Raw genomic sequence first — 21,898 nt, forward strand, 5'->3', positions numbered from 1 at the left:
AGGAATCGGTAAAGTCCTTGTAGAATCCTATCAATTTTTCCTGGCAAAACATACGTAAAATACCCTACCTGAAAATTATGAGGAGAATCCATTGTTCCACTGCATCCTTCGCCAGCATTACTGTTCTTAGAACGCTTTGTACCTAAAGATGGTGCCTGATTTTCGGTTATTAATTTACGTTTACCTAATTCCGTACGTTTCGTATTCGATGAGAATGGAACAAGATCTGGGACATTGTCATTCTGGTGAACGTATTCAATTTTAAATGTTTTCGCCATTTGTAAATTTGATTTAGCTGTTGGTTTCACTTCAAGGTATCCATTTGAGGTACGCACAACCGTAAAATCCGATTCATTCGATGATGATGATTGAGAATCGGAACTCTTTGATTGAATCTTTCCAGAATGTTTGGTTGTTTGTACGAATACGGTTTGTTTAACTCCTTCATGATTTTCGTACTCAATACTCATCGGTGAAGGGGGGCTATTGTTTTTTTTGAGTAATGGAGGAGTTACTCTTTGATTTTTTAATATATTCGTAAATGTTATCGGAGCAGCTTGTTGGTTAGCTTTAGAAGGTGCTTGTTGATTTGTTATTGCTATTTCGATATCATCATCGGATTCGGTGATATTTATTATCGGATCTGATGATCTTTTACAAATGTTTATCAATTTACCAGATTTTGGTACCTGTTTAATTGTTTCTGATTCACGTGCTATCTTTAATGAATTCGTAAACGTTGTTAACGGTTTAAATTCACTTTTTCGTATCAGTGGTTTTCTTTCCGTTTGTTTTACGATCGTGGATTTTGTATTATCAGTTAACGAAACTGATTTTCCTGGAATTTCTGTAGGTTTTGTAATAGATGCTGCCACTGGAGCGGTCGTTTGTTTTAGGATCGTGGAATTTGTATTGTTAATTGATTTTCCTGGAATTCCTGCAGGTTTTGTAATAGATGCTGCCGCTGGAGCCGTCGTTTGTTTTACGATCGTGGAATTTGTATTGTTAATTGATTTTCCTGGAATTCCTGCAGGTTTTGTAATAGATGCTGCCACTGGAGCGGTCGTTTGCTTTAGGATCGTGGAATTTGTATTGTTAATTGATTTTCCTGGAATTCCTGTAGTTTTTGTAATAGATGCTGCCACTGGAGCGGTCGTTTGTTTAACGATCGTAGAATATGTATTGTTAACTGATTTTCCTGGAATTCCTGTAGGTTTTGTAATAGTTGCTGTCATTGGAGCGGTCGTTTGTTTTACAATCGTGGAATTTGTATTTATAACTGCTTTTCCTGGAGTTCCTGTAGGTTTTGTAATAAATGATGAAACTGTAGCAGTCGTTTGTTTTACAATCGTGGAATTTGTGTTGTTAACTGATTTTCCTGGAATTCCTGTAGGTTTTGTAATAGATGCGGTCGTTTGTTTTACGATCGTGGAATTTGTATTTATAACTACTTTTCCTGGAGTTCCTGTAGGTTTTGTAATAAATGATGAAACTGTAGCAGTCGTTTGTTTTACGATCGTGGAATTTGTGTTGTTAACTGATTTTCCTGGAATTCCTGTAGGTTTTGTAATAGATGCGGTCGTTTGTTTTACGACCGTGGAATTTGTATTGTCAATTGACTTTCCTGGTATTCCTGTAGGTTTTGTAATAGTTGCTGCCGCTGGCGCAGTCGTTTGTTTTACGATCGTAGAATTTGTATTGTTAACTGATTTTCCTGGAATTCCTGTAGGTTTTGTAATAGATGCTGCCGCTGGAGCAGTCGTTTGTTTTACGATCGTGGAATTTGTATTGTTAACTGACTTTCCTGGTATTCCTGTAGGTTTTGTAATAGATGCTGTCAGTGGAGTGGTTGTTAGAACAGTAATATTCCCTAATTTGTTACCCTGGGTACCTTTTGATGGTAAAATATTCGTAGGTGCAAATAAAATTGATTTTACAGTCATAGGACGATTATTTACATGAACCGAGGTTCCCGGTTTTATGACATTCGTAGGAGTTGATAAAATTTGTTTGGCTAGAACCGTTTGTTTGGCTAAAACCGTTTGAGTGTTTTTTATTGGAGGTTGTTTTACATCTACGGATGTTTTAAGTATGCTTTTTAATTTTTTATCATTTTTCGTTTTAGATGGAAGCGAATTTGTAAGTGATGTTTTCGTTGCAGGTTTTGGATGGATGGATTTTGATTGAGTCTCCTGGTTTTGTTTATTTTGTTGCGCTGTAGTTGCTTCTTGGCCTTTTCTAATCACTTCTGTGATTAATGATGAGAAATTGTTGTCACAGGATGTTACAGAAGAAGACGAAGACGATGCTGTAATTGGTTTTGAAACAAAACGATATTCGTCATCTTCTTTTATAAGACGTAAAGAATTACCCAATGCTGTTAAATTTAAACCACTTGGACCTGAGGCACTTGGTTTTGACTCAGATGTAACCTTCGATTGTGTTTGTTTGTTTTCAACACCAGATGTAGCTGTTTGAGATACTGACACCTTTAATGCTGTTATAAACTTACTAGCTTCTACCTTACAACCGGTAGTTGTTAAGGTTATAATAGGTTTATTTTGAGAAATTGTTGATTGAGTCTCCTGGTTTTGTTTATTTTGTTGCGCTGCAGTTGCTTCTTGGCCTTTTCTAATCTTCTTAACTTCTGTGATTAATGATGAGAAATTGTTATAGGATGTTGTAGAAGAAGACGAAGACGATGCTGTAATTGGTTTTGAAACAAAACGATATTCGTCACCTTCTTTTATAAGACGTAAAGAATTACCCAATGCTGTTAAATTTAAACCACTTGGACCTGAGGCACTTGGTTTTGACTCAGATGTAACCTTCGATTGTGTTTGTTTGTTTTCAACACCAGATGTAGCTGTTTGAGATACTGACACCTTTAATGCTGTTATAAACTTACTAGCTTCTACCTCACAACCGGTAGTTGTTAAGGTTATAATAGGTTTATTTTGAGAAATTGTTGTCTGTGTCGATTGCGTTTTACTACAGGGTTTGCTTGTTTCTACGTTTTTTGAAATTGTAGCCGAAATTGTAGGTTTTATGGTTGGGTTGGATTGAGGTTTATTCTCTACAGAATTAGAAAGTTTAAGAGGTGGCTTGGTAACTTTTTCAATTTGAACAATTTTTGGTATGGGAGTTGAAGTATTCGGTTCTGTAACTGATTTTTGATCAATTATACTTTCGATGTTTTTTGAAATTGAAACTTGAACATCTTTCTGTGTTTCTGTATTCTCTGATATAATCGCCTCCTTGATCTTCGGAGGCGATTTATTAAAAAAATTTGCAAATGATAATTTCGTGTCTGATTCAAGCTGAGCTGGTTTTTCAGGTATTTCTTCAGTTTCTTTTGTAACTTTACGCGGACTAACATCTATTGTAGAATAGTCAGATTTTCGACTAATTTCCCCTGAAAGTGATTTTAAGGCTTCTGTAAATGTGGTAATTTTATTGGTACTGTTTTTTTCGGATGGATCGTTCCGAAAAAAATCACATTCATCGTTTTTTGATGAAATATCTAAGGAAGAAGGTGATACAGCTCGTAACATAGTTGGATCTTCTTCGTCTTTCGAATATTCTAACAAACTTGAAAATACTTTGGGCGGTTGCGAAGGTATTTCCTCGCTTGTGAGTAATTTTGAAGGTTCTGCTTGATCTATTTCTGATAAAATATTTTCGAAGAGATCTTTAGAACCTTTTAAAGGACTTGGCCATGCTGTTTTTGTTTTACTATCTTCTAAATTTGGTGAAATGATTGGCCATGTTGTTTGTGGTTTATTCTCTTCTAATTTTGGTGAAATAATGGGCCTTGTTTTTTGCTTATTATCTGTTAATTTTGGCAATGTTGTTTTGGGTTTATTATCTGCTAGTTTTTCGCGTGAATTTTTTGATGATTCTTCGTCAAGTGAACTAAACAATTTTGTAGGTGTGACACGCTTCGTTGACATCAATGTCGAAGATCCACTTGGTGTTATTTTCGCCTCTTCTATTTCTTTGGTCTCGTTTCCCTTAGCTTCGTTAGGTTTAACTTCAAGAACTTTATTACTGGAGGATGATTTTACTTCCACAGTTTTTTGATAAGAAAATCTATAAAAATGATGTTTTGGTGAATATTTTGACTCGTTATCATCGGAATGTAAGATTTTTTGATCACATTTGGAATGAGTTTGTAATTGATTCTGATCCGTTGAATCTGACTCTTGTTTGTTGGAATGTTGATCATCCTCCAAATTTTTAAATAAATTCTCAAATTCTGAATGGGTTCTTTGTTTTGTTTCAGCTGAATCTGTTGATTTCAGTAAATCCGAGAAATCAATTTGAGAAATAATACTATTTTGATAAACTTGTTTATGATGGTATTTCGTTTCGTATATTTCTGAAGATTTTGTATCTGTATCTGTCGAAGTGATCGCAAAAGCGTTAACATTAGGTTGTTGAACAATTGATTCAGTTGATGATTTTACATTTAGTTGAGTTTTAGATTTTAGTACATTTCTCTCACAATCATTTGACAATTCAGTAGCAATCATATCACTTTGTTGTTCTAATATTTCAATAACTTGTTTCATTTGTTGATCATTTTTAGCGTCATCAATAGACTGACTGATAGATGACGTTGAAGGTATCTCTCTTGAATCAACAACAGTTGAACTCTTTTCTTGTTCACGACTAAAACTTTCTAACTTGTTAATATTTGCTTCAATTTGAGAAATTGTTTGTAAATGATCGAATCCGTCAAAATCGTCTGTATCATCAAATAATATTGTTGAATCAATTGTAGATTCATTCTTCTTTGATTCTATTTGATCTTTCATTGATGGTAATAAAAACTGTTGATCTGATGTTGATTCAATCTTTTTTGATTCTACTTGATCCTTCATGGATGGTAATAAAAACTGTTGATCTGAAGTTGATTCATTTTTTTTCGTTTCTATTTGATTCTTCATTGATGGTAATAAAAACCGTTGATCTGAAGTTGATTCATTAGTTTTTGATTCTATTTGATCTTTCATTGATGATAATAAAAATTGTTGATCCGATGTTGATTCATTCTTTTTCGTTTCTATTTGATTCTTCGTAGATGGTAATAAAAACTGTTGATCCGGTGTTGATTCATTCTTTTTCGTTTTTGTTTGATCCTTCATTGATGGTAATAAAAACTGTTGATCCGGTGTTGATTCATTCTTTTTCGTTTCTGTTTGATCCTTCATTGATGGTAATAAAAATTGTTGGTCTGATGTTGATTCAATCTTTTTTGATTCTACTTGATCCTTCATTGATGGTAATAAAAATTGTTGATCCGGTGTTGATTCAATCTTTTTTGTTTCTACTTGATCCTTTATTGATGGTAATAAAAATTGTTGATGCGAAGTTGGTTCAATCTTTTTCGTTTCTATTTGATTCTTCGTAGATGGTAATAAAAACTGTTGATCCGGTGTTGATTCATTCTTTTTTGATTCTATTTGATTCTTCATAGATGATAATAAAAATTGTTGATCGGAAGTTGATTCAATCTTTTTTGTTTCAATTTGATTCTTCATTGACGGTAATAAAAATTGTTGATCCGAAGATAATTCAATCTTTTTCGTTTCTATTTGATTCGTCGTAGATGGTAATAAAAACTGTTGATCTGAAGTTGATTCATTATTTTTTGATTCTATTTGATCTTTCATTGATGGTAATAAAAACTGTTGATCCGATATTGATTCATTCTTTTTCGTTTCTATTTGATTATTAATAGATGATAATAAAATTTGTTGATCTGAATTTGATTCATTCGTTTTTGTTTGTATTTGAGTCTTCATAAATGGCGATAAAAATTGTTGATCGGATGTTGATTCAATCTTTTTCGTTTCTATTTGATTCTTCATTGATGGTAATACATTTTGTTGATTTGATGTTGATTCATTGATTTTTGTACGATTTTGATTTTCCATTTGACCTGTAGATGTCAATAATGGTGACGATGTTATTGACATCGAATCTACGTTTCTAAATTGATTTGTTTGTGGACTTGTTACGATTGTTGACTCGTTCACATTTGTTCGTTGATTTTGAGTCTTTATTTGATTGGTAGAAGGTGATGGTATCATTAAACGTTGATTTGAATCAAACTCGTTTGTTTCCATTCGATTTTGACTTGTATTTGACTCAACAATAGTTTGTTGATTTTTTGTTTCATTGACTTTTGATGATGTTTGTTCAGAATCAACAATGACTTTAGTGATGGTAATTGACTCGTTGTTGAACGATTTATTTTGATTTTGTTGATTCTCAATTTGAACTGTTTGTTGATTAGTATTTTGAGCAAAACGTATATCAGATATCACAGATTGTAATGATTTCGTACTAGTAATGGTAGTTGAATCTTTTGGTTTTCTACGTGTGTAGGGTCGTTTTTTCTTAACAAGCGGATTATTTGGGTCTGTTAGATCACTTGATTCACTTTTACGTTTCTTTACTTGGTTTGCGAGTAAGTTGTGCAATAATGTTTGTGGGTCATGAAACGATTTAGTAATTTCTAACGAACTCACTTGTTTTGTTGGATCCAAATGATCACTAGAAGATGTAGATGTAGATGTAGATGTAGATGGTATAGAGTGCATTTTTATCACATCCTCGATTGTTGATGCCATTTGATAAGTACTTTTATTATAACCAGGTTCACTAGGACTAGAACCAGAACCAGAAGATGTGATACTTAAATTAGTTGTAGGTGTAGGAAGTGGAGGCCTGGAGGTAGAACTTAAATTATAAGCCATAGCTTCCTGTAATGTTTTTGATATTGATACTTCAGGTGAACTTAAATTATAGCTACTAGGTCCAAATGCTGTACTTAAATTCTTCACAGCAGATCCAAGTTTTAAATTCTGTGAAGTAGATGTACCACTTAAATTTTGAGTCCTTAATGGATTAGGATTAGGATTACTTGGTTTGTAGCCAGTAGAGCCAGTTGGACCCAGCAGCGTTGATGTTGATATTGTACTTTGCTTATAGATATTCAGAGATCCAATTGTTGTAGATGTTGAACTCAAATTTTGAGGATTCAGTCCAAGTGTTGTAGAACTTAAATTATGAGCCGTGGATCCAAGTGTTGTCGTTGTAGTAGTACTTAAATTAAGACCGGTAGATCCTGTAGATATAGATGTTGAACTTAAATTTTGTGCTATGGATCCAAGTGTTGTTAGCGTTGAACTTAAATTATAAGCAGTAGCTGCTGTTCCAAGAGTTGATGCTAATGACACTTGCTGAGAATGCGCAGCAGGTATATTTGGTTGAATATTGCCATATTTTTGTACTAAATAGTTACGCATTGCTAATGTACCAGGATTTAAATTACCAACAGGTCGAGACAACGGTGTAAGCGTCGAAGGTGATCCAGACCCAGACCCAGGTCCAGTTGACTGTGGTGATAGATTTGCAGTACTTAATAACTTTTGTGAAAATAATGTTTTCTCTTGCTTACGAATCGTCGGCCTAAATGCTCGTAAAGATTTCACTGTATTTGTATTACTACTCACTGTAGTTGTAACAACAGGTGATACTGAAGTACAAGATGTTCCAGGAATACCGGATGATACAGACGGTACCAAAGTATTAGAGAATCCAAGAAAATTGGGTGATATAGGTGATCCCGAAGTACAAGATTTTCCAGAAATACTGGATAATACAGGTGATACCAAAGTATTAGATGTTCCAGGAATACCGGATAAAATAGATGTTACCACAGTATTATATGATCCAGGAATACCGGATGATACAGGTGATACTGAAGTAAAAGATTTTCCAGGAATACCGGATGATATAGATGTTATCGAAGTATTAGACGATCCAGGAACACTGGATGATACAGGTGCTACCGAAGTACCAGATGTTCCAGGAATACCAGATGATACAGATGTTACCAAAGTATTCGATGTTCCAGGAATACTAGATGTTACAGTTGTAATGGTACTAGGCTTAGGATATATAATCGCACTATACTTGGGTGTTACGGGTTGAGCACGTGTAGTTACAGTGGGTCCAAATGGTCCGAACGGTGAAAGATGATGTTGCACACCAGAGGATTTGGTTGAATTAAAATATTCTTCAACACCTGAACTCGAATCGGATTTCGTTAAATCAATTAAATCAGTTTTAGCGGTTTTAACTGATGGATTAACAATACGTTTTTTCTCAGTTTTAATTTTTGCAACAATTGGTTGATTTGCATCAATAATCTTTCTAGGGCGACCCAATTTAGGTTTGGGTGCGTTTGGATCAACTGGTTTGCGTGGACGCCCAACATTACTTGATGGTGGTAGATAATCCTCACTATTATCTGAATCATATTTCCTCCTTGATCGTGAATCTTGACTATCTTCAGATTTCTTTGAACGTGCAACGTTTCGATTTCGACTAGAATCTGATCGAACATCTTCAAAATCTTCCTCCTCGAATTCATCATCCTCACTGAATTCAATAAAATGTTCGTAGCCTTTTTCAACCCCTGCATATGGATCATCTGCGTAATTGATTCCTGGCAAGTCCTTAAACTGATTATAATCGATGTTCAAGTACTCCAATTCTTTGGATAACATTAATTTTAAGTCCTTGTACTGTTCAATGTAGTTACGACATCGCGTAAACATTTCGTTTCGATCCAAATTCCAATGTAACTGTTGTATACGAGTGCTGGATAAAACCACATTTAGATCATCACATAAATGCGGAGCAAACGATGTTTTTTGTGGATCCAATAACTTTGTTGGATCAGGTTCCTCGTACACTTGCACTTCCTCTACCCAATTATCGTCGTCATGTGAGAATAGCCCCCCACATGTAAAACATAAATGCGTACCTGATTTTGTTAGACTATGCCACGTACAATCATCAGGTAATGCTGACGATGGTTTTGGCTGTGGCGCATCGTTCGCCACATTCTCAAGTACTTTAAATGTTTCCGCACATGGATTCACACAGAATGCGTTTAATACAAATTCACGGCGTAACTCGTATTCAGGGAATATGGATGCGACCTCTTGGAATACACGTGATAATTTATTACCGAGTTCTCGTACAGTTTCTGGCTCTTTCAAAACACATTTCGCTTTGTCTAATGCATTTGCGTCAGTTGTTAAACCACGTATGTATAATTCAATTACAAATGTTACCACCTCACGATTCGTGGAAAACTAAATCAAAGATTTAATTGAGAACAATTTTTTTTAGCTTTATTTAGCCCAATCAATTTGCCGATTTAATCTGACATGTTTATCTATTGAACCCAAATGCTCCTTTTTAACGCGATACTAATAAATTTCTTCCGATTAAAACTAAGGTTAGGTTAGACTTTAATGCTTCTTCCCATCTCTTCAAAAGCAACCTACTCAAAAATTTTTATTCTCATCTCATAAGCTCAAAAGCTTATTCGGGAGTGATTCCACGAAAAACTTTACCATGAATGGAAAAAAAAAGAAAAGTTTTTGATGGTAAAAGTGGATTTTAGGGGGGGGGGGGTGGTGGTTTAAACTAAAATCGTTAACATAATTTATATTGTAGTGTCAGTCACATATGGAATCAACCATCCCGTTTGAGGCAAAATTAGCTGAAAAAAAAGTAAGTTTTTTCACTAAATTAAACTTTTTTTCTTTTTACCCCCACTTCTTTTTTTCAACCAACTTTTCAAGAGGATAAAAATTATTGAATTTGACCTTATAAATATAAATCATATTTTAAGAGTAGGGCAGCCATCCGTCAATTTCGAGTTAACTAAAAATAGAGCAGTTCGATCCAAGAGAAAAAAGTCGATTTTCCCAGCAAAATGACTACGCTAGCTAATTGCATAATAAATCGATTCAGATTTTGAGCTTATCACGAATATTTCAAAGAATGCTGAATCAATTTATTTGATTTAAGAAAATCGTCTAGTGTTAAAAAGTTCATATCGTTTAGGATTCGTACCTTTAAAATCTAGGAACTTATTTTGACCTTTCATATAACCGCCCGGGTCCCTTCGTTAATTTCGTAAAATATTATCATATTTGCATTACTCATAAAATCGATCACTTTTATGTGTTACTCTTAAACGAAACCTTAAAACCTTTATTTGAAACATTTTAAAATCGTAACAATGACTTTCAAAATCTGGTAGTCTAAATTGAAACTACTGATATTTTATTCCAAAATTATCTGCCGTACTAATTTTTACAGGGTGTACAAGTAATTTAGTCAAATTAAAGAACCCTACCAGATATGCCCTTAGTACGCAAAACGATTTTATTAAAAAAATAAAATAAAATACAGTCAAACCCGGCTATAACAATATTAAAGTAGTATTCTGGCCTAGAAATTTGAAGAAATCAGAATCACAGAATTTTCTGGAAACAAGTTTCAATTAATCACTCTGTACTGCGAGCTTCTGTTGCTTCAACAGAAGGCAAAACAGCTCGGTTAGCAGAAATAACTGTACAAGATATTGCATATGAATTAGAAGAAGGTTCAATGGATCTGGGATCGCTGATTAATCCAAAGTGAGTAATATTATTATCCGAATTACTTTGCCGAAAGTGTCTCTCAAACTTAAAACGTGGGTTTCTTGGAACTACATTTTTGGAAGTGGTTGACATAACATCTCAAGTTCTATTCGACCGATTTCTTTAAAATTTGTTGGGAATCTTCCTTATAAATCTCTTTAAGTATTGTAAACAAAATCGAAACGATCAAAAAAGGGATATAACTGAATTTTTTTTCATATCGACGCCATTTTGTGAATTTTTTATTTTTTGACCAAGGTTCAGACGATAACGACCCGACCGACATATTTCCTAATTAAGAATTTTTTTTATTGAAATCACTACAAGGGCTGGACTCGTGTCAACGAGAATGCCGTGTTCTCTTCCCTCCCCCCTTAATTCAACAGCCTGCAATTCGAAGATTTTTTTTTTTCAATGACTACATAAATGTTTTTCATTTTCTTAAAATCTTAGTTTGAAAAATGCCTTCAATTGAGTCGACTAGACCAGAATACCCTTTAAGGTTTTACTGTTTAGAATGTTCAAAATAAAGCGATTAAAACTCAAAATTAATTAAAGAATTATTCAAAAAGACTGAGAACTGTTGGTCGTTATAAACACACAACTTGTTCGGTCACTCTAACCGATATATTACATGTATTTTTATATTTGGGTTTAGTGCTGAGAGCAGACTTTACTAATTAGTTATAATAATCGATCGATTCACTATTACGAGTTATTGATATCTTTTATAACCGGGTTTAACTGTAATAAAAATCAAACTTAAAAAAAAAAATAAAAATACATACTTGCTTAAAAAGTTCTTGCGCAATAGCATAAATATGATCAGATGTTGCTGTTAATTTGCATACAGAATTCAATTGTTTTTTGATATCAGCCACGGTACTATCAGTTACGTTACGCTTCGTGGCCATTTCACAGAAAATTTGTACGGAACGTGAATACAAAATGTATTCATTTGTTTCAAGCACATTTATGGACATTCTTAAAATAAGCATATTGACTATTTTTAACGCAATATCGGATCGATTATGTTCTGCACGAAATCGATCAACCATTAGCATTATCTCATCGTTAGAAAATGATTTTAACTGCAAATAATTAATTGTTTTAAAACTGCATCATTTAATTATTAACGCTACGCTAAGCTAAGTTAACTATAAAGCTAACTTCACACTTTATTTCAGTCGTTAGAGGCTAAAGGCGCGCTGCGCTCATGTAATCTGTACGATCGATATTTTATTTTTAGAATTTTAAGAAGAAAGTCCCTTCGATGTTAAATATAACTTAAAATAATCCCCTATATATCTATATCGATGAGAGAAACGCTTTCACGCAAAAACTAATAAGTGGATTTGAATGAAACTTAACAATAATATAGTTCAAACATCAGAATAACACAAGAGATATAATTTATAAAGATATATTTAAAAAAAAAATTATAAATAAATTTAATTTAGTCTATGACATTTCGCTACGCCATCTATGAGCACTATTTTGAACCATAAATTAAATTAACGATTCCTGTAATAAAATTCATGGTATTTATTTCTAGATAGAATTCATGGCCACCTTTTACTAATATATAACATTACATATTTTAAATTTGTAAAGCAATCCCTACCTTTATTTCGAGTGTAAGGGATGGGAAATAAATGAGAGCAAGAGAGGTGGAGGCTATAATGCGGTTGTCTTTACTTTTAAGCCCCGTGAAGCGGGCGGATTTCAAGCTAGTTTTATAACGATACTAAATTGAAGTGTTTTTAAATGTATGTTTAATTATGTAACGAGGTTAACCTTATAAATTTAAACGAGCCATCTCGGAAACGGCTCCAACGATTTTCATGAAAATTAATATGTAGGAGGTTTTTGGAGCGAAAAATCGATCTAGCTAGGTTTTATTTTAAGAAAATATCGTTTTACCCGCGTTTTCAAGAAAAATAGAAACATTGACTGCAAAATATGACTCTTCCTGACATCTATTGGTGACGAAATAAAGTACATTACCGCGACATTCAAATTGATATTTCAATATTTCACAAACATTTTTATTTATAGAAAAATTTTACTCTTAATTTTCGTCTAATTTTCACCCTCGAAATTTAAAACGTAAGTCTCAAATATTTTCATACACTGATTTTTTTGGGAAGGTCCTAAATAGCTTCGAATTATCATTTAACTATTAGCAACAAAATTTAAAAGAAAAACATCGCGATATCATTAAATACAGATTACAGAGCGACACCAATGCCAACTCAACTTTGCGTAAAGTTCCCTGTTCAAGTAGGGAACTTGCAAAACTTTTTACTATTTCATCGGTTTTTCGATTGTTTTCGACTCGCGAATTGAATGAATATATTTTCGAAGATTATTGAGGTAATATTCTATCCACAGTTTAAAAAAGAAAAATAAGTATTTCCCTAACTACGATTTTCTTTGAAATAAAAATCAGCAAGTTCCCTAATTCAACATAGTTTGGAACACTTTTTTTTTGAAAAACCAACCCGGAAAATTCTAAATATTTTTGAAAAGATATCAAGGTATTTTTATTAAGATTTCCTAAGAATTTAATCAGTTTATTTCCCCCTCTCTGTTAAGAGGATCAATTTTCTAATTTAAAGTGTTATTCTATATTTTACCTTTTAGGATCAAAATTGACTATGAAAGCAACCCGAAGGACTAGGTCCAATTTGATGCCAGAACATGACGTTCCCCATCAAACTCTATAACTTTTGTTCTAAGTTATTTTTTGATTGGTCAACGAGCTTATGATACACTCTGTATATGTTACGTACTGAATGTATCAGTAAAGAGTGAACATTTTTATTACTAATGGTACATGCTGTAAAATTCAATATTTATAGCGAGACTTGTAAATATGATACAAAGAAAATTTTGGGAAAAACCGATTAGTTATTATATTGACATTTCTCAATTATCCTAAACAATAAAGTTACAGTAAAAACTCTTTATAAATAAAGTAATACCTTGATTGCTCTTAAAAGATATTTGCATTCATTTTAAAATTATACAAAAATATTTCGTTTGTCACCAAATTTTTGGGCTGGGCATATTCTCTGTTTATTTGCTGTTGATATTTTAAGGTTGTTCGGACACTAAATTTTCAAAAATCTAGTTCATTTAAGGATTTGATTATATTTGAGGTATGGTATGAAATCGCTTCGAATAGGGTCTATTATAGAATTCGAACTTTCTGAAGTAATATAACTTCTCGATTCATCGTCAAATGAACCTTATTTTTGAGCTTTTTGGGTCAGAAAAAAATTTTTGTTTCGGAATTTGATAAAACTCAGTTTATAAGGTAATTTTGACCCAAAAAATTCAAAAATTGGGTTTATTGATCGATTGAGGTAGTAGTTTCTAAGGAAAACGATATCTTGCATCGATTTTTGACGTTATCTCGAAAACTAATCATTTAAATGTTTAATGAACCCGATTTTTGAAATTTTTGGGTCAAAATTACCTTATAAACTGAGTTTTATCAAATTCCGAAACAAACAATTTTTTGTGAAATTTTCGATTTTTTTCAAAGGGGTACCCCTTAAAAAAATTCCAAAAAATCGAAAAAAATTTTTCGTTTCCGATTTGGATAAAACTCACAATATAAGGTAATTTTGACCCAAAAATTCCAAAAATCGGGTTCATTAAACATTTAAATGATTAGTTTTCGAGATAACGTCAAAAATCGATCTAAGATATCGTTTTTCTTAGAAACTATTACCTCAATCGACAAATGAACCTCATTTTTGAATTTTTTGGGTCAAAATGACCTTATAAACTGAGTTTCATCAAATTCCGAAACAAAATTTTTTTTCTGAATTTTTCGATTTTTTTCAAAGGGGTACCCCTTAAAAAAATTCCAAAAAATCGAAAAAAAATTTTCGTGTCCGATTTCGATAAAACTCACAATATAAGGTAATTTTGACCCAAAAATTCCAAAAATCGGGTTCATTAAACATTTAAATGATTAGTTTTCGAGATAACGTCAAAAATCGATCTAAGATATTGTTTTTCTTAGAAACTATTACCTCAATCGACAAATGAACCTCATTTTTGGAATTTTTGGGTCAAAATTACCTTATAAACTGAGTTTTATCAGATTCCGAAACAAAAATTTTTTTGTCAATTTTTCGATTTTTTTCAAAGGGGTACCCCTTAAAAAAATTGCAAAAAAATCGAGAAAAAAAATTTATTTTCGATTTCAAGAAAAAAGCCAGTTTATACGGTTATTTTGACCACAAAATACAAAAATCGGATTCATTTAACGAATCGGTGACTAGTTTTTCAGAGACGGATTAAAATTCTATACAAAAAGCGAATCTTTGAACCGATTTAGGGCACTATTTTGAAAAGTACGAGATCAAATTTGGAGTGAACTAGATTTTTGTGTTTTTTGAGTCAAATTAACGGTAATTTATTAAAGAAAAAAAAATAGAGATTCATTTTTTTAAGAGCTTTTTAAAGCTTTGATACTTAAACCTAGCTAACTAAAAAAAAAACACAAAATCTTTGCCAACGACTTCGAGAATAAACGCCATTTCTTTTATACAATTTTAAAATGAATAGCGGAAAAATTTTTGCTAGCAACTAATTTGCGATATGTCGACAAAGTTGTAGCCCATGTTTAAAAAAAAATTGCCCTCTTGTTACTAAACCGATTTAACGTCACTTGTTATAACTTAATCAGGAAAGTATATCACCAAAATTTAGCAGCTAGTCAAAAACTTAACAGAATTTTCCAAGAAAACACAATAACTAACTGCTATCCACACGAAACTGGTACACACAGTACTCCGTACGAAAGTGTAATTACGATTCAATAGTAATTCAAGTAGAGAAGCAATAGTGCAGCAGATATCGGCACACGATTATTAGTACAATTAAACTAGAAAGAAAGTCTAGAACTAGAAGGAAAAATTTTATCATGTAATTGGGGTCAAAAGTAACAAAAAATGTTCTTAAGACATTTTTCTCTAAGCCCTCTAGTTTTCGAGTAAAAAATTAATAAAATTTGAAAAAATGTAAAGATTACTCAACAACGGATTTTACTGGGTCTATTGGATCAATTAAGATTCCATGTTTTAAGTTTTTAAGCACTGATAAAGTGAGACAAAGTTCAGGCTACAGAGAGTACCAAGTACTGTGGTGAATATGAGATAGCAGCAGTAATTGATGGTTGGGTAGTTAAGGTAGTTCTAACGACATGTGACTAAAAATAGTTTAGAAAGGTAACGCATTTCGAAAAAATAGTTTAAATAAAAAATAAAAACTTTCTAATTTAAAGTGTTATTCTATCTTTGACCTTGAAGCGAGCGTACGTGTTTGTAAATTTGATGAGACCCTGGCGGATTTCTCGAGACAGTTGCGATATTGAGAAATTGGACATGTCGCTCGTAGGCTCATAAAAATTAATAATGTAGTTTTTTTAGGACGAAAAATTGATCTGGTTTCATTTTTAGAAATGTTCGTTTTATCCATGTTTTCAGGAAAAACTAAAAAAATGTGACTCTTACTGCCATCTATTGGCGAATGGTAATACTATTATATTTTAAAATTGATAGCAACTAACTGCTTTACCGACACTGAAACATTAAAGATAGATTTTAATAGATGGCGTTGTTACAGGATTAGTATGCAGGGGGTTTATTTTAAGAAAACATCGTTTTCTCTCGGAAACGAATCCAACAATTTTCATGACATTTAGTATGCAGGGGATTTCGGGAGCGAAAAATTAATCGAGTTAGATTTTATTTGAAATGAATAACGAGCAAAGCTTCGGTCATCCAAGTACTACAACTATTATTTAGAGAAATACATTTCTTCTGTTTCGAAGAAGATGTCGCGTTATATCAGTTATGTCGTTAGAAATACCTTGCGCTAATAAGTTAAAAATAAAAAATGTGTTGTAAAATGTAATGTGTTGGTTCACTCACCACGTTAAAGATCTCACGAGTACTTTTTAGATCGTTTAACAATATTATATAGATATCAAAAATAAATTGTCTATTCGGTAAACTAACTGTATTTTGGATGGGTCGCTTGTCCCAGGTAAAGCATCGATACACCCATGTTAAATAGTTCAAACATAATTTCGTTAGCTTATTTTCCAAAAGTGATCGTACACGATTCACAACAAGTAAACCTTCTTTTGCTAACAGATCAAACACTGTGAAAATAATTTTAATATTTTTATTTTAAAATTTATCCTCTTTCAATATTTTTAGTTTGTTTAGGTTTTACTGTACACTATTTACTGTACACTCTATATTTATATACGCTTTGAAAATCAACTTTTCATCTTAAAGAAACCTTCGATATTACAGACAATCATTAAGGAGAAATTTCCTAACCATTTTGGAAGTTTAATAATTTCACGACCCTAAAAATTTGAGACCTGCTGATCCAAAATTAAGTAGAAAATTTCTTAGTTTGCAGGACTCAAATCAAGTGTATTTAGTTCTTCATTTTTTATTTCCCAACGTTTCGACCACAATTGGGTCTTTTTCAAGGCTCTACAACAAATTTAAATCTGTGGTCTTCTGTGGCCTGGTCTCGACGGAATTCTATAGCTGCATCTTTATCGTCTCATCTTCGGGCGACGGATTGTTCTCAAGGAGGACACAGAAGACCCCTTAGTCTAGATGCTAGGGACCCATTTGTTTTTTGCCCCCGAATCAAAATAGGTTTGTTATAAGTTTTACCACTATGTTTGTGTGTCTGCCTAGCTGTCTGTGGCAAAGATATTTAATGGAGAGTGTTCTTACCTATATTTCAAGTACGAGTTTAGGGTTCAGTAACCGAAAAATTTGTCGGGAATTTTATTAAATTTTGTATATTTCGAAATGTTATATATTTAAACGAGCAATTCCGCAATCTCGGAAACGGCTCCAACGATTTTCATGAAAATTAGTTGTAGTAGATTAGTAGAGTTTTTGAGGCAAAAAATTGATCTACCTTGGTTTCGTTTTATCCGGGTTTTCAGGAAAAGCAGAAACATTGACTGCAAAATATGACTCTTCCTGACATCTATTGGCGGCGAAACAAAATACATTACCGGGAAATTCAAATTAGAACTTGTGTGGGGACATTTTAAATGGTTCGTATATTAATGATAAAATTTGTGCCCTTTTAATTCAAAAAATACCGAGTAAAGCTCGGTCATTCAAATACTGATTATTATGGGTGCAGTTTTTGAGGATTGAAGATGTAGAAGAACTGGAACCGGTTATGAGGTGAAGATAATCAAAGCGTATATGAATAGTAGCATCAGTAACAGTAAACAGCAATAAATATTTGAGTTCAGTTTTAGTTCGCTAACCTTCCTCAATTTTCAAATCTTCGACACCATGTAACATGGATGTGATAAGAGGTCGTCTCCATGGTGATTTAACAACTGCAATCAAATCTCTGACAACCCATTCCGTTTCTTTTTCAGAAACAACAGATAAATGGCCCAATAGCGTAACAACCTGATCGATATAAATGGGAGAGACTTTATTCCATTTACAATGTAGGATTACGTCCAACAATGCTGGTATCACATTTGACGCAATATCCGTATGCCGTATTTTGTTCTCTTGGCATACTTTTAACACACGTGTTAAAAATTTGATGAAACATCGTACCATAACACGATAATCGATCTTGTTACGATTCGATCGTTTTTTTGATTTCGTTTTTTTACTTTTACCGGCCTAAAAAAATAATTTAAATAATTTGTTTTTATATTCAATTGTTATTGCCCAGTTTGATGATTTGTTTTTTATTAGTCACACACGGAGGTGAGGTGAGGTGAAGTGAGATCGTTTTATGAATATTATTTTGATTTTGTTAGTTGATGAGACTGACTGATCGAGAACCCACGATGAAAAACACCAGTTAATATTATTTATTGAGGCTCACATCCACAAAAAATTAATTTTACTTCCTTTTAAACCAAAATCAATCATTTTATCATTTTATTCAGCACCAGATTAACCTGGGGAGCTAAGGGGGGCTGTTACCCCGAGCATCGCAGACTCCGGCCCCCCCCCCCACATGCTATATTTTAACATAAAACATTTATTCTATCAATATCCCTTCCCTTCAATCCCCAGGCCCCATTAAAAGTTAATCCGGCGTTGATTTTATCGTTAAGCAAATGAACATCACCAAAGATGAAATCGCCTAAATGGCCGAGCGGTCTAAGTCGTTTGCCTTTGACTGTTTGTCCATTTAGACTTAGGTCGCGGGTTCGAATCCAGGCAGCGGCAGTGTGAACAATTTATAATTAATGGAAGTCCAGAAATAATTTATCACATTGTCGTCGCTTGGATAAGAACGAAGTAACCGAGTCCACCCACATCAAAATGTAATTGTAAATATGTTTGTAATTAAATAAATATCATGTGGGTGGCCTCTGTTATAGACGTATATGTCAGAGAAACGGAGGTTAAACCTCATTATTATTATAATGAAATCGCAATTTCCCTGAAATTTTTTTCCTAAATAGCGAGTAGAAGGTATGTTTTCCCTATACCTGCTATCCTTAATCCCGATCCCGAATAGCAGGTTAAATCGAAACACGTTTTTATAAAATACAAATAATTGATCTAGAATCGATATTTCTCAACCTTTTCGAGCCAGCATACGTTTATTTCGAACATTAGCTATCAAAAATAATTTCTGTAGGTCTGAAAACTATTTATATTGAGATTTGAGACCCAGTGGTTGAGAAATTTTGATTAAAACAAATTTTTGGTGATAAAATTAATCGAGAAAAACGATTAATTAAAATTTTTTGCGTTGCCTCAACATTTTTGATAACGATTTTGCTCAAGATATGACAAAATGAACGATTTAAATTAAAAAATAAAATTTATATAAATTTTGACTAAAATAATTTTTCCACCTTTGGAAAAATAGAAAAATTTTCATAAATGTTGTTTATAAAAGCCGGTTGCTATGATAAAAATTAAAAACAATTAAATATGAAAATTTTGAAATGATTTGTGGTGGGGAGCCAAATACACAATTATTTAAAAAATGTAAATACTTACGGCATGCATTTTCTAAAAACACAGATTTGAAAATTTTCAACAGAAATTAAACACATAGCAAAAAACTAGATTTCTAAAATCAACTGTGCATTTTTCATATTCATTTCCAAAAAAAAATTTTGATTATTTGTTATTTTTTTGTGTTTTTGGGCAATGAATATAAATGTCAAGCCGTATCTGTCATTTTTCGGTACACAAAATTATTAATAAACGATATATATTAAGATATTACGAAACACTTTTTTAGAAAAATCCGATCAACTTGATTTTTGTATAAATTTTCATAAAATTTCGAAATAAATTTCAGTTGAATGCAATTCAAAAAACGTTTCTCGTTAAGTTTTGTTTAAGAAGTGTACCAAGGAAAATGACAAAACATGGCCGTCGTGAATATGACAGAATCAACAAGCAATTTAAAAAAAAAAAAAATATTAATTTTTTTTTCGGGAAATAGGGAACACATATTTTTGATTATAAATTGAAAGATTACACAAACCTCAACGAGTGTTGATACACTCCTATCATTGGATTTTGCATCCTCATCAGCCATTTACGATGGCTTCGCTCGCCTCTTTGCGACCATTAATAATGGACACCTTTGAGTTTATATTGGAATGGAGTATAATTTACAATGTTTAGCAGCTTACACACGACTCATTTTTAAATCATTTCATTTAGGATCATTGTTTTTAAATCAAATCAAGAACAGAGTACACCCACCTCATTATTTAAACTAATTTTATTTGTATTTTAGTTTGGATATTTTAAAAAAAATTTAACATTAGTTTTTTTTTACTTTCAAAATATATAATTTTTATTTCAAACAACCTGTCTTGTGTTACTGACACTGTTATCAGTTAACGTTAACACTGTAAACTCTACATTTAGTCACTAACTTCACGTCGAATTTCACGTCTATCTACAAAACTAAACTATACTTTGTCAAAACTCAACTATCTTCACTGTAAACACTCATCATGATTACACACATCACATTCACAATCACGTCCTAACACAACACACGCAGCCGAGTACAAGCCTCAAGTTCAAGCAACTGTCCAAGCAAATAGAACTATGTTTGTGTGGCAGTTTATGGACCTAGAATAAAGGAATCGATTCCTATTGATCAATATGCGACGGCTTTTTAAGCAGAAATCTTCGTCCTGTTGAGCGGTGTCCAAATCTGTAACACGAAAGGTCAGGCATGACTTCAGTGCTTCGATGATTTGACCCGCCTGACACTGAATTACAAGTCAAATTGATTTTGGGTTCTGGATCACTTTGGCGTTAAAGGGAACGACGCAGAGGACTCCCCTGGAGCTAGAGGGGTTATTTCAAACGACCCCTTTCACCTCAGCCGTCATTCTTATAGCAGAATGCTCCGTAATATATCAAGGAGTAGCTACGATTTCAATACTTTTTTAAAAACCCTATATGAATTAAATTTTGAGTAACCATGGCAATAAAATTCAAATATACGTTTTAGATAATTAATTCCAAATATGTATTCTATTTATATTCCTCTAAACAAATGAGAACTTGGTCCTTGTTTTAAAATTGATGTTTCTGATGGTAGTGCATTAAACATCTATCAACCATAAAAATTCTCATTTTCTTTGAATTATTCTTAAGAAAATTCAATGTGTCTTTTTTAAATTTTATTAAATTTTCTTTTTTAACTATTCGAATAAATGGAATCTTTCAGAATTTAATATTTTGGATACAATACGTTAAATTTTGTTTAATGTTTATAATTAAACAATAATAATACTTATTAAATTTAATTTTAATTAAACGATTAATTGTAAATATTATGTATTATTAAATTAATTAATTTCCGATTAAAATGTTTTGTTTATATTTTAATTTTAGTCAAATTAAAATATTATTTGTTTTGAAAACTTTTACGTTGGCTGTTACGGCCGGTTTATAAAATGTTATGTTTACTTAGTAGCAAATAATCGAACAAACTTCGTAATTTCGTATCGTGGGCAAACATTTTCTACTTTTTTCAATTTAACTCGGAATTGATTTAAAAGGAAGATTTTCATTTCATATAAGTTTTCTTAGGTATCGTTTGAATTAAGTGACGGATTAATTTGTAGGAGAAGGCTACAAAGGATTTAATACTCATGGGTACCGACATGGGTTAATCCGACCATGCTTGAATCTTGACCTTAAACATAGAGCTTAAAGCGTGGGAAACTGAGATTAACTGACTAAAGTTTATAAATGTTAGCCTATATCAAGTATTTGTTTTCAACTTGAAAGTAAAAAAGTTAAACGAAGCCAAAGAGGAAAAGGCGGAGTTGAACGAAA

The 21,898-nt window shown here is 32.5% G+C and overlaps 1 protein-coding gene across 4 annotated transcripts in view; it reads right to left on the bottom strand.

The window, feature by feature from the left end:
• LOC123302574 (serine-rich adhesin for platelets-like) overlaps positions 1-20,318 on the bottom strand; it is a 30,181-nt gene extending 9,863 nt beyond the window's left edge. For 3 of the 4 annotated variants that reach the window (XM_044885552.1, XM_044885550.1, XM_044885549.1), the window contains exons 1-5: positions 20,076-20,318; positions 17,860-18,235; positions 16,475-16,707; positions 11,309-11,611; positions 69-9,179 (exon numbers count right to left, since the gene is read on the bottom strand). In XM_044885552.1, coding sequence (XP_044741487.1) covers positions 69-9,179; positions 11,309-11,611; positions 16,475-16,707; positions 17,860-18,235; positions 20,076-20,129 — 10,077 coding nt within the window. In that variant the 5' untranslated portion in view covers positions 20,130-20,318. The remainder of the gene's footprint in view (positions 1-68; positions 9,180-11,308; positions 11,612-16,474; positions 16,708-17,859; positions 18,236-20,075) is intronic. The other variant, XM_044885551.1, reaches the window with a different exon arrangement.
• Between the last annotated feature and the right edge of the window lie 1,580 nt (positions 20,319-21,898).

This window comes from Chrysoperla carnea, chromosome X (assembly GCF_905475395.1).
Source record: "Chrysoperla carnea chromosome X, inChrCarn1.1, whole genome shotgun sequence".
Classification (NCBI taxonomy): Eukaryota; Metazoa; Arthropoda; class Insecta; order Neuroptera; family Chrysopidae; genus Chrysoperla; species Chrysoperla carnea.